The 12,415-nt window shown below is 37.8% G+C and overlaps 1 protein-coding gene across 1 annotated transcript in view; it reads right to left on the reverse strand.

The window, feature by feature from the left end:
- Positions 1-11,516, reverse strand: part of myo6b (myosin VIb) — an 80,815-nt gene extending 69,299 nt beyond the window's left edge. The window contains exons 1-4 of the mRNA XM_038307050.1: positions 11,381-11,516; positions 5,559-5,705; positions 1,202-1,271; positions 1,040-1,113 (exon numbers count right to left, since the gene is read on the reverse strand). Of these exons, the coding sequence (XP_038162978.1) occupies positions 1,040-1,113; positions 1,202-1,271; positions 5,559-5,675 (261 nt within the window). The 5' untranslated portion in view covers positions 5,676-5,705; positions 11,381-11,516. The remainder of the gene's footprint in view (positions 1-1,039; positions 1,114-1,201; positions 1,272-5,558; positions 5,706-11,380) is intronic.
- Between the last annotated feature and the right edge of the window lie 899 nt (positions 11,517-12,415).

Consider the following 12,415-nt stretch of genomic DNA (forward strand, 5'->3'; position numbering starts at 1 on the left):
CAAGAAAGGAAGGCTTAATGAGTTAGATCAATTAGACCTGTTCATTAAGGATGTCCTTAATGAAATAAAAAAAAATAAAAAAAACTTTTTTCTTTTCTATTAAATCCCTCCAATACCATCCAAAAAAAAAAAAGTATCAGAAAAAAATCGGCCTACATCTAAGATATTCGATACTGTGCTCTATTTAAAGCTCTTGTTGTTCATGGATTGATGTTTCCATGCCAATATTCTTATAAATTATCTCTCTCTGCTTGAGTAATATCACCTGATCAAGCCTTTTCTAATGCTGTGGTTAAAATAAAAAAATAATAGCATTAAGTAATAAAAGTATATATCTATGTTATTACGATACGGGGATGATATTGTATCAGTCAACACTTGAAACTGCAACATTGATATCGTATTGGAAATAAAAAAAAGCTGAATTTGGAAATCCTTAATTTTTAGTTCTTTTAGTCTTCATTAGCAGCCTTTATTTTCAAAGTTCAGGTTGATCATTGTTCATATTAATTAAGTGTAATAATCATTAAAAAAACATAATAGACAAACTAAAATTCTGGTTAATTTCCAAAATTTTCATTGTATAAAACCCAGATGGAGGATCCCACTCTAGAAACTATAAGAATTTGCTTTTATTTACTTGATTCTTTTTCTACTATTCATAATTTGTTAATTTTCCCTTACTTGCTAATCTCTATCTCTAATCCACAAATCTCTATCTTCATCTAAATCTATAAATCTAGGTCGTCTACCAATTACCAGTTTATTTATTCTCTTCTTTATCAACTGAGTTTGAAAAAAAAAAACATTGGATTAAATGAGATTAAAGTCTTTGATAGGAAAACTGCACTTATATTGTTTAATATTATTATTTAATATTTCAAAGAGAAATCAAATAAATGAAAAATCAGCATCAGGAGATCAAACTTTGCAAAGATTATGAATGGAAAATTAGCCCCAAAATTTCTGTTGAATAAAACGTCAGTGTGTTAACTATGGTTTTATAAGTTTTTTAAATGAACCTGAGAAAGGAACGTACGTAAATATGGTCCTTATTGTATCGGACTCTGACGTTGTTGAGGAGAGTGGCTTCATTTAGGTACATAAGAGAACCTGCAGAGAGAAAAAAAGAACAAATTATGAAGGCAAACTTGCATTAAAAATAAATAAATAAACCGAAAAAAACAACAAACAGACTTACAGTTGTCATCGACAATTTTGTTGACGTCATCCTCTGCTGGGAAGACCTGGCTCATCGGAGCAAGAAGCGTCTGTAACATGAACCACATCAGTAATGGCAGCGTTTACACCATGGCATTTGCAAGACAGAAAAAAAAGCAAAAGGTGCAGTTGGTTCAATTAGACACTGAAAATGTTCTGTTTACTTCACTAATAGATTATTTAACATTTACTCGTCATTGGTAAACATTTTGATCAGTTTGAAAAGCAAGATCTACGAGTTAAAAATGGAGAAAAGCAAATGAAAAAGGCCAAACCCTGACAGACGTATCATTATTAAAGATGGCTGTAATGATGTTCAGTGTGTTAATTACTGCTGCCCTCACTCTATTGTTTCTGAGTCTGAGTCAATGGAAATAAACTCAATGGAACGAGACGATTGCGAGAGAAACAAGCGAGGGACATGGCAGTGTGATAAATTATTTGGAGGGAGAGCAACAAGATCTGAACACCTGACTGAGTCTGTGTGTATGAGGCTGGGAGAAGACGATGATGAAGCTCACAGGAAACAATAAGGCTGCTCTTCTCCTGGTCAACTGACTCCAACATTTAAAAATATATATATATTAACAGACAAATCAATCAAGGTCTTCATTTATTTGCAGTAATTACTTGTGTTTCCATTATATTTAATGATTTTCACCATCCCATTTTTATATTAATGCTTGTCAAATAAACATAATCCAAAGCACAATGGTGCATGGTTTATTACCAGTGGGAGCCAGCGATCATAAACAAGCGGAGCTTTGTGTGCCTCATGGAGGATGTTGGCACAAACACAGACATGGTCAGCCGCACTAACAACTGTGTGAATAATGTCTAACCAGTAAAATTTGATGCAAAAACAGAAGCACTAATGAGTCTGCTGGGAAAAGGGGGACATGAATGGGAGAACTTGTAAAACAAAACAAAAAATTAAAAAATATTTGTCTGTCTGGTAGAAATCTTTACAAACCAATATGCTTTTTAATTCATCTTAAAAAAGAACATTTATATTCAGAGAAAATTTTATAAGCTGGATTAACACAAGCAGGTGGTTTGCAAATCAATAATTTTCATAAAGCAGTAAAGCTTGAATAAATGACGCCACACCAGCTTCTCTAGAACTAATTAAACAAAATATCTGAGGTAAAATATGTAAATCCAGCAGCTTAGCTTTCCTTAAAACATACAGCGAACAAAGCTTAGTTCTGCTGTGTCTTAGTTTCCATTTTACTTGTCAATTCCACATACAAGTAAAAAGAAATAAAATAGGGGTTATAAAAAAGCACATTTATTTAATTTTCAGATATATTAATTTAATCTATTTTACACATTCAGTTATATATCTGATCATTTTTTATTTATTTTTTACGGTTTGAAGATTTTTTTATAGCTAATAAAACAGAAAAACGACATTTTCCCTTAAATCTGCTGAAAAGTCTCTCATTTTGGTTGGATTTACCACAAACTGGAGGCAGCTTTTTAAGATCTGACTACAAACAATGAACTTAAGGCTGCAGTCGTTCCTGTTGCCCTAGGACTATTTTCGAAAATTTTTCTCTCGAACAAAACTTTCCTTTTATAGCTTTGGATACAGCACTATATAACTCAACTCAACTTAAACTTTATTTATAAAGCACATTTAAAACAACCGGGGTTGACCAAAGTGCTGTACAGGAATCACAGTTAAGGAACATAAGATAAAAGCTAAAGGCTAAAATACATAAACACATAAAAATAGAATAAGATAGATGTTTCAATTAAAATACATTTTAGAATAAAATAAATTTAAAATAGAATTTTGCCAAATGTACACTTAGACATGATTAAAAGCCAGGTAGAAGAAATGTGATTTTAAAGAGGATTTAAAAACCTCAAAGGAGCCTGCTGATCTAAGATGCCAAGGCAAGTTATTCCATAGTCTCGTTGCCGCTGCCATAAAGGCACGATCATCTAACTAGCTAGCTTGTAAAGCATTTTTTTTCCCATGAATGCGAAGACAACTAAACTAAGTTCAATTTTAGTTCATACTATGTGATATTCTAATATTCAGATAACCTGTATCTGGGTTTGCATTCAATTCAATTCAGTTTATTTCTATAGCACCAATTCACAACACACGTCATCTCAAGGTACTTAACAATTCAACCAGATCATACAGTCAAATTGATTCAAAGTTTTCTATCTAAGGAAAACCAGTTGATTGCATTGACTCATTGACTCTTCAGCAATCCCTCACACTAAGCATGCTTGTAGCGACAGTAGAGAGGAAAAACTCCCTTTTAACAGGAAGAAACCTCCAGCAGAAGCAGGCTCAGTGTGAGCGGCCATCTGCCGAGGCCCACTGGTTACAAGGTTATTGGTGGATCTTTTATTTTAATTAAATATCTGTATTTACAGAAAAGAAATCGACACAAAGGCAGAAAACCTGACCTTCAACGATAACTGAAATACAACACGGATTTCCGTTTTATAATTTTTCTTTAATTCTTGTGGGGTAACTAAACTAATTTAGCACAGAATTGTCTGGAGTACCTTTAAGAAAACCCTAATTTATGCGTTCTTTTGTATAAAACAATGACAAAGTATCCGTATACTTTAGTATTTTGAAGTATCATACAAAGTGTGGGCCAACAGCACAACATCTAATGAAAAGGAAGAAAGTACTTAACTGCTTTTACATCCAGCATGAAGGCAACATCAGCTGGTGATGAAATAATATAATATATTTTCCAAGATATTACAACATTTTATTTGACTTTGACTGATTGGTTGAGCTCTTTGCAAACATCAGTGTTCCCCTAATGTAATTTTATTGTTCCCCTAATGTAATTTTATTTAGTGTGTTTTAAATTTATGTAATAATAACCATTTAAGCTACGGTGTAATAACCTTCTATTTACCAGCCGACTGGCAATAGGTGTGAGAGGGGCCATGCATCTACTGAGTTCTTCAAGCAGTTTCACTAAAACTGACTAAAAGCAAAAAACTAAGTTATTTAACGGGTAAACATTGAAAATCTGTGAATATAAATTAAAATCTTTACAGGAGGTAAACAACAGTCTGTGAATATCAAGCAAAACAGACAGAAATCATTAAAGCAGTCAGTGAACTGCCGTTCCTGCATGGAGCCTTTTAGTTAAGAGGAAAAAAAAAACCTTCTGACTACAGAAGAAGCTGCTGCTGCAGTGGGAGACGCTGTAAACATCAGACGGCTGCTTGTTGTGGGCCTGAGGTGACTCAGGTGTAACAGGTGGCCTTTACCTCCTAATGAGCTGCCCTCTCTCCAGGCAACACTATCAGCACACCTGCTGCTACTCTTTAGTTATTTATGTTTCTGTACATGTGGTCTCTCGTGTTTCTTCCACTCTGCACATTGTTTTACCGACGCCTTCCAGTCTGATATCACACTGGAGACCAGCTGAAGGAAAGCTGCATAAAAACCGACAGAATTTATTTACAACTGAGAATCTATGATTGTAATACGACCAAGAGCAGAGTGATGAGTCTTTTGATTTAAAGAGCAGAAACCCCAACCATCTATGGAGGATAAAAAGTGCCAAAATTAAATAAATAAATACAGCATTAAATAAATAATTAAATGTGTCAATAATTAATTAAATGTGGAATTAAATAAATAAATGTGTCATTCATTAATTAAAACCACATCACTAATATAAAGTGCCACAATTAAATAAATAAATACAGTGATAAACAATTAATTAAATGTGTAATTCATTAAATAAATAAGGAATTAAATATATAAATGTGTCATTAATTTAATAAAATACGTCTTCATTTTATTAAAAAAATATATATAATTATTTCAGTGTGCATTTAATTATTTCATGGTCCTGTGTCGCAGTGCATCGAAACCATTAAAAGAATCTGTCAAACTCACCCATCAAAGTTAGGGGGCGGTTATCTAACACCTGATTGGTCACCCTGCACATTAAGGCGAAGCAAATCGATTACAGAGACTCGATTCGCGTTAACCCCGCCCCCTAACTTTGATGGGTGAGTTTGACAGATTCTTTTAATGGTTTCGATGCACTGCGACACAGGACCATGAAATAATTAAATGCACACTGAAATAATTATATATATATTTTTTAAATAAAATTAAGACGTATTTTATTAAATTAATGACACATTTATATATTTAATTCCTTATTTATTTAATGAATTACACATTTAATTAATTGTTTATCGCTGTATTTATTTATTTAATTGTGGCACTTTTTATCCTCCATACCAATGCACACGATCTTCCTCACTGAATGTCCAGAGGGAAACTTCCTCGTAAACCGAGAGTCGGTTTATGTGCGACGACCCACCTTGCCCTTCTGGTTCAGTGGTTCTATGGTGAGCGTATCGGCTCCTATGTCAACGATCATTCCCAGCTGGAACCCGTCTGTGGGGTGGGGCGCCCACACTGGCTTCCCATCCTCCATGGCTTACCTCCAGTCAGCGCAGGCACACTACTGTGGAGAGAGGGACAGAAAGAGGAAGATGGGCGACACAAAGAAAAAGAGCCTTTCTTTCATACAAATATGCAAAGTTAGATTTGCATTTTTTTATGTCAGTTCCTAAAATGGAGCCTGATTCTTAGCATCCAAAATAAACATCCAAAGCTTGATCAGATCAACATTCAGTCCTTCAGTCTTACATCTAAGCTGCACAGCTGATCAAAGTCAATGCAGCTGCTCACAAAAGTCTAACATGGTGATTTCTGACAGACTAACATCTATTCTGTGCCTTTTAAAATTATATACATTAACATTATATCACAGTGCTTTTGTTTGTATTTTACAATATATTTTAGGTGACAAATACACTTTATCAGAGTAGCAATAAGTTTCCAAAATTTGATGTGAAAAACAAATTGATTAACAGCGACATTTCCCAGTGTTTTGCATTATCTGAGAGAGACCTGAGCTGAGCAGCTGCTGCTGTCTGCCTTGTTTTTCATTAACTCCTTATTACCCCACTGATCTTATAAGAGAGGATTTCCCCCAGCCCAGTATGGCAGGAAATATCCCCTGCAGGGTTCCTGCCATCCCTCAAGGGGACAACAGGACCTCAAGTGACCACTCTTGGTTGGCATATTTCTGCATGGGGTTTCCATATCTCCTCTTGCATGGTTAGGTTCTCTCCAGGTACACCTGTTTCAACCATAACCATAACCTTAACAGATTAAATGGAATGTGACAAGGGACTCCCCAAACATGAGGTTAGGGGGAAGGTTAGAGAAGTGCCTAGGAAAGCATCTGGCTCTTTGTCCAGATGTGAAAAGGCTTAAAGATTGACACCCTTAGTTATATGAAGTTGACCAAACTATGTGTGCATATTTCTAACTTGCAGATGACGCAAAAGTTCCAGGAAATCCCTTCTTTGCAGGGAGAAATGTTTAAAAATCCCCCAGGTTTTAAAGCAAGGGTTATATTACGAGGGAAATGATAGTATAAATAGCCTGGTCTTGCCTCCATATTCACTTTAACGATCATTTGATCCCTTAACCACCTTTAATACTCAGTTTTATTAATTTTTTTGTCTTCACTAATACCCTGCTACTACACTGTTCTTCCCTCGATGTTTCCCTATTATGATTTGTTTATGTACAGCCCTTTGCCTTGCTCATGAAATGCATTATGTAAATTAACTTGCCTTCGCTAAATTGCATTTAGAAATCAACGTGTTTGTTGGCCCTGTGATGGACTGCTGACCAGTGGCCCTCTGCCTCTTGCCCAACGTCCCCTGTAGGTAGGCACCAGTCACCCAGCAACCCCTCAAGAAACAAGTAGGTATAGTGTAGGTGTTAGAGCATTACATCTGTTCTCTCTAATTCAGCTTTAGTCCAACTATTAACCTGTTCATATCATCCAAGGCCAGACCAGTTGAATATTTCAGCCCACAAAACTACTACTCAAGAAAGCAGGTATTTTTACGTTAAATCAATAGCTTAATATGGAACCTTTAATATCTCAAGACATTGGCACCAAATGTCCACCCACCGAGCAAAAATTGGTTGAAAAGACATTGAAAAGGCGACATGATTTATGTCCAAATAAAGTCTACATTTGGTTGGAAAGTGAAAGTTGAAAAGACGTAATTTTCAGATCATTGAAAACACTTTTCAACATCTATTATTGTGCCAAAGTGGAGCAAAATCGGAACAATCAAACACATTCCATTTGGCACAACTATTTCGGGACTAAATCAAGACTATGATGGACTGACCAGATTTAGCCTATAAAACAACATTTAAATGACGTCTGGTGTTCAGGGGGAAAATTGTGCCCCAAATATAATTTTTTTGGGATGAAAATATTTTCCAGATCTCTCTAAACTCTCTTGAAAAGTAGAAGCTTTGCATGTTCCCACTGGAATGCTCTCCCCATGTCTGTGACTGGTGGACCTCACACTCCTCAACCATCCATATGAGGATGCTACTCAGATATGCAGTGGAGTATAAATTAGGAGACATGCTTGGCCACTCCAGTACCTTTACCCTCACTTCTTTTAGCAAGGTGATGGTCATCTTTGAGGTGTGCCTGCAGTAGTGAGCATGTTGAAATACTGCCCCTTGGCCCAGTATCTATAAGTAGGAGCTCCTGCCCCAGTATGTCACAGTGGGTGTTCATATTCATGCTTGCCTCAATGAACTGTAGTTCACTACAACTGGAAGGACTCATGCAGCCCCAACCTGTAACTCTCCCGCTACCATGACTTTCTGTAGGCATGACCTACTTGTCTTTCTACTCTTTACCTACTTACTGACAAATAAGCTTGACACAATCAGAATCAAAGAGGGTTACCTTTCTCTCCCTCTCTCTCCGGACCACAGGACATAGTTCCAGTAATCCATGTCCTTGATCTACTTTTTGTCAGCAAACTGTTTATGGGCTTTCCGGAGGATCATCTCTAAAAGAGGCCTCATTTTGGGATGGCAAGCATGCAGACAAAATATATGCAGTGTAAGGCGTAAAGTCTGAGTGCCGACGCAGATGACCTCTAACCCTTCAAATGCTGCAGCAAAGCTGGTAGCACTAAAAAGTCAATTTTCAAAAGAAAACCTCTGGATACGACAATGAGCATGTTCACTGAACGTCTTTGGTTAACCACCCAGTCCTCTAATGAGCTCTCAGGTTGTTAGCAATCTTATAGCCTGGGCCATCTTTATATTGGGCAACATTATTTGCTTTCACATCATTACAACCGTTTGCTATTAGGTGCTATGCTAAAATTCAAGTGGAGCAATAGCACCAAATTTAAAACACCTGCTCCCCTTCTGCACCTAAGAACTTGTAACACTGATAGCCCTTTCCCAAAGACCGAGAAAACAACAACCTTTAAACCTGGGAACCATCACTTTTAATGGCAGTGGGAACAGCTCACTGACTCGTGCCTACCCAGGTCAAATGACTCGACAGGCGACCTGTGTTAAATCCGCCTAGGCTTTCATCAGCATGCTGTGGAACACCAGACCCAGGTCGATCCACCAATTTACATGATACCATTGAGCGCAACGTAAAGACATCAACACACCGTGCAAGTTGCATCTGATATAACAAACCGAAAGTCTGCTAACACTTCATAAACATGGCATAGCACTGGTAAAAGGGATTCAGACAGATAAAAGTGACAGAAAGACAGAAACAATAAAGCAAACTGACCACACCCTGGCTTGCTTACATGTTGGTCTTCATTGTTTGCTTTCCTGATTTCTGTTGCACAGGTGACATCATCAGCACTAACCCAGCATGATGGCATCACCAGAAACACATCAGTGGTGGGAGCGGGGGGGTTAGAACCAGATTTTTTTCCCAATAGGAATGGAACCAACTACTGGTTGTTTGCGGGTCGACCAATATTTGAAAAACCTGGGTTAGCCCATTAGTTTCAGTGGGAAAGATGCTTAAGACATCTGGGCAAGTAAATGGTTGAATTTACTGTTGTTGCCAGTCATTAAGTAGCCTCGTGAGACCATCCTGATCTCGCGAGCTTTCAAGGTTTCACTCGCAGATCAGTCTGGTTACTTTCCGTTAAAGAAAATTTGGAGCCGTTCACCAAACGAACGTCCAATCAGCGTTGGCTTTGAGGCGGGTTGAGGTGTGACGCAACAAGAAGCGCGACAGTTCAGTCTAAAGAACACGGCGGCTTCAGCCGATGAAACTAGCGTTAGCGTGGCTATCGAGCAAGTTTTATCGAAATTAAAGAGTATTTCTTCACTGAAAGAAGAGCAAAACACTGCTCTGGAGGCTTTTCTCAGAGGAAAAGATGTTTTTGCTCGACTGGTTTCCGCAAGAGTAGCCTGGCTTGTGGTTGTGTTTTCGTCGTCGCTCTGTTAGTACGTCATATGCTTCGTTGATCTGATTGGTTTATTTGGCCCGTCTATCACCAACATAGGCCAATCAGCTAACCAGTATTTTCGCCCCTTCCCAAAATTACTTCAAAGGAAGGTTTCCAGATGGATATGCGGAGCAAATCCAACAAATCCATCTGGCAGAGTCAGGTTAGTCATTAAGATATTAGGACGACAAAGTCGTAGGATGGAGTTTGTTATGTGACCAGAGGAAATAAAAACTGACATATTTTCAGTTTTGATTTCGAAAACATTCATTTAGCAATCCAAAATATATTCCTATAGTTAAATTAGTTTATATTGGAGGCATGTAAAAAGGGCATCTATTTTCTTTTAGTCTGCTAAGCAGCAGTGTACAATTGGATTGAAGAGGTAATACATTCATAAACCTTGAAAACCTGAGGCTCTTTATTTTAAAGTACCTTAAAATGACCTTCTACCAAAAGAATGGTGTGACAGTAAAGTTAGCAACATTAAACATTGACATTCACTGATACCATCACCTGACTCCTGCTACAACATATCTCTTCTGACGTAGGCCAGCAGACAAAGCACAGGGAAGATATCCAAGGATCCATCACCCACTAAACCAAAACCGGGTACAATAAGGAACTTGAAGTCTTTACAGTAACTTATAAAAGTCTACTGATAACAACACAAAATGTGAAGTCAATAAAAGAAAACAGAACGGCAGCAATAAAAACTGATAGAACATACCATCAACTGATTCCAGGCAAAAACTTAACCCAAAACGGAAACTAAAGTAGATAAATTAAGCCTTTAATGTTTTTCCTAACTGAAACTAAACATTATATGCAGTTAATCAGAGAACCACATTTAAACATGATCAGCCTTGAAGTGGTAGATCAAGGCTGTGTGGGGGAAGGCTTTTGGAGGCGCTGTTTATGTTAGATTGTGGATAAGAAAAAAAGTTATGCTAAAGTTTATAACATTGATCCCTTTAGTTTGTCCACTTAGGATAGCCAAACAGCTGAAAAGGCTTACAAAGAGGTGTAAATAGTCTTAATATATGACAACAGCTTTTTCAACGTCATTTTCTTTCATATAACGTACAGTGAAGTGAAATCTGCCTCAATGGCTGGAAAAGACATCTAAACTCTGCAGAAAGACACAATCAGATCTCCCTGAGAAACTTTGACTCTGCAACCCAAATAGTAATCCTCTTAGTATTTGACCCTAATCCAGACAGAGAGGTGATAGGCTTCAAGTTGGACCCAAGTCAGCCAGCAATCACTCTGAAGAGTATGCAAATCAGAAGACAGAAAATATGCATGTATTGACACTGGCTCAGAGTTAAAGCAAGACACACACACACACAAACACGCCTCCTGTTTCCTGCCACTTGTTTCCTGACTGCAGGGTGCATGGAAAAGGAACTGGACTGGACTGGAGTGAATACTGGGAGGGAAAAAAATAAAAAAGACATGGAAACAAGATCACAGTTTTATATAGCAGATATAAAGCCTGGGGTCCAGATAAACTCTGATTATTGAGGAAGATTTAGAGAAAGACTGTGCATTAAAACATGATCAGAAGAGGAAGCAGGCTATGAATCCACAGTGAATGAAAGGCGAATGCTGTAATATTTTTCCAAAGCAGCAAGATCACAGGGTTACTTTTACTGAAGACTAAATTGAACAGTTATATTCCAGAAAACTGCAATAATATAATATAACAAAAAAGTGCATTTCAGTTGACAAATCGTTTCCATTAAACAGCCTCAAGAACTTTCTGCAGTTATTGGATAAGATTTAACGCTGTTAAAGTTTGTACCGTTTTATCTGTTCAGATGGCCCGGTTGGGTTCCCTCATATGGCTCTGAAAGGGTCCAGGTTTATCCGCGTCTCCTCGCGCTGCTGCCGCACAGGACGCACAGAGAGGCAGCGACAGAAAGTACTGCTGGCGTCCCGGTGAGCGCCCGTGACGTCACCATGGAGGTGCGTTAAGGTGCAGCTCGTAAGATCCCATGACAGGTAGCTTTATTAGCGCTTAGGTCGGAGGTTGCGGCTCTAAATTACAGCGGAAAAATGGGAGACACATACACATGAGCGTTTTTGTGATTCTCTTTTCTTTTCTTTGGTCAATCCTTCAGGTTGATTCAAATATTCATTGCGAAGCTTCTGAGCTGTTTTATAAAACGGAGTTCTTCAACAGGGGGTCCGCGAACCCTAGGGTGCCCCCTGCAGTTTTTTTTCCACTAATTGAAATGTCTTCAAATCCACATTAGCATGAATTCAACAGACTGTAGTAAACAGATAAATGGAGGCAGAAGATGTCTTTCAGTCATCAATGCACACATTCAGCGACACACAGGAGCTCTTTCAAGCTGGGCACCGTTTCATTCACAACACCTGTCCCATCAAGGAGGAATCAGAATGAGGAATACTTTAATAATAGCTACTAGGGAGAAATGACTTTTGTTACATGACTCCATCTGTAATAGAGTGACTATACTGTAGGACCAGTTTGATATAACACAATTTCATACAATATATATAATTAGGGGGTCCCCGCTCCATCTCGCCATCAGTTTGGGGGTCCTTGGCCTTTTATGAAATCTGTTTTGTTTTTAGTTTTTATGACACTAGCAGCTCATTTTTTTATGGACAGTATGCTGACAGCAGAAGGGGTATTGGAGGGGGAGAGATAGCGAAAAAGAACCGGTCATATTCGAACCCGGGTCACCCGGATCAGAGACTTGACCTGTTTACCATTGCTGTCATATGTCGCTAAGGAGAAGGAGGCTTAGATATATTGGTCACCACTAGAAGGATCCGAAAAAATTGTATTGAGCTTTCAGATGAAGTT

The sequence above is a fragment of the Cyprinodon tularosa genome, unplaced genomic scaffold (assembly GCF_016077235.1).
Source record: "Cyprinodon tularosa strain WSP-4 unplaced genomic scaffold, ASM1607723v1 ctg6, whole genome shotgun sequence".
Classification (NCBI taxonomy): domain Eukaryota; kingdom Metazoa; phylum Chordata; class Actinopteri; order Cyprinodontiformes; family Cyprinodontidae; genus Cyprinodon; species Cyprinodon tularosa.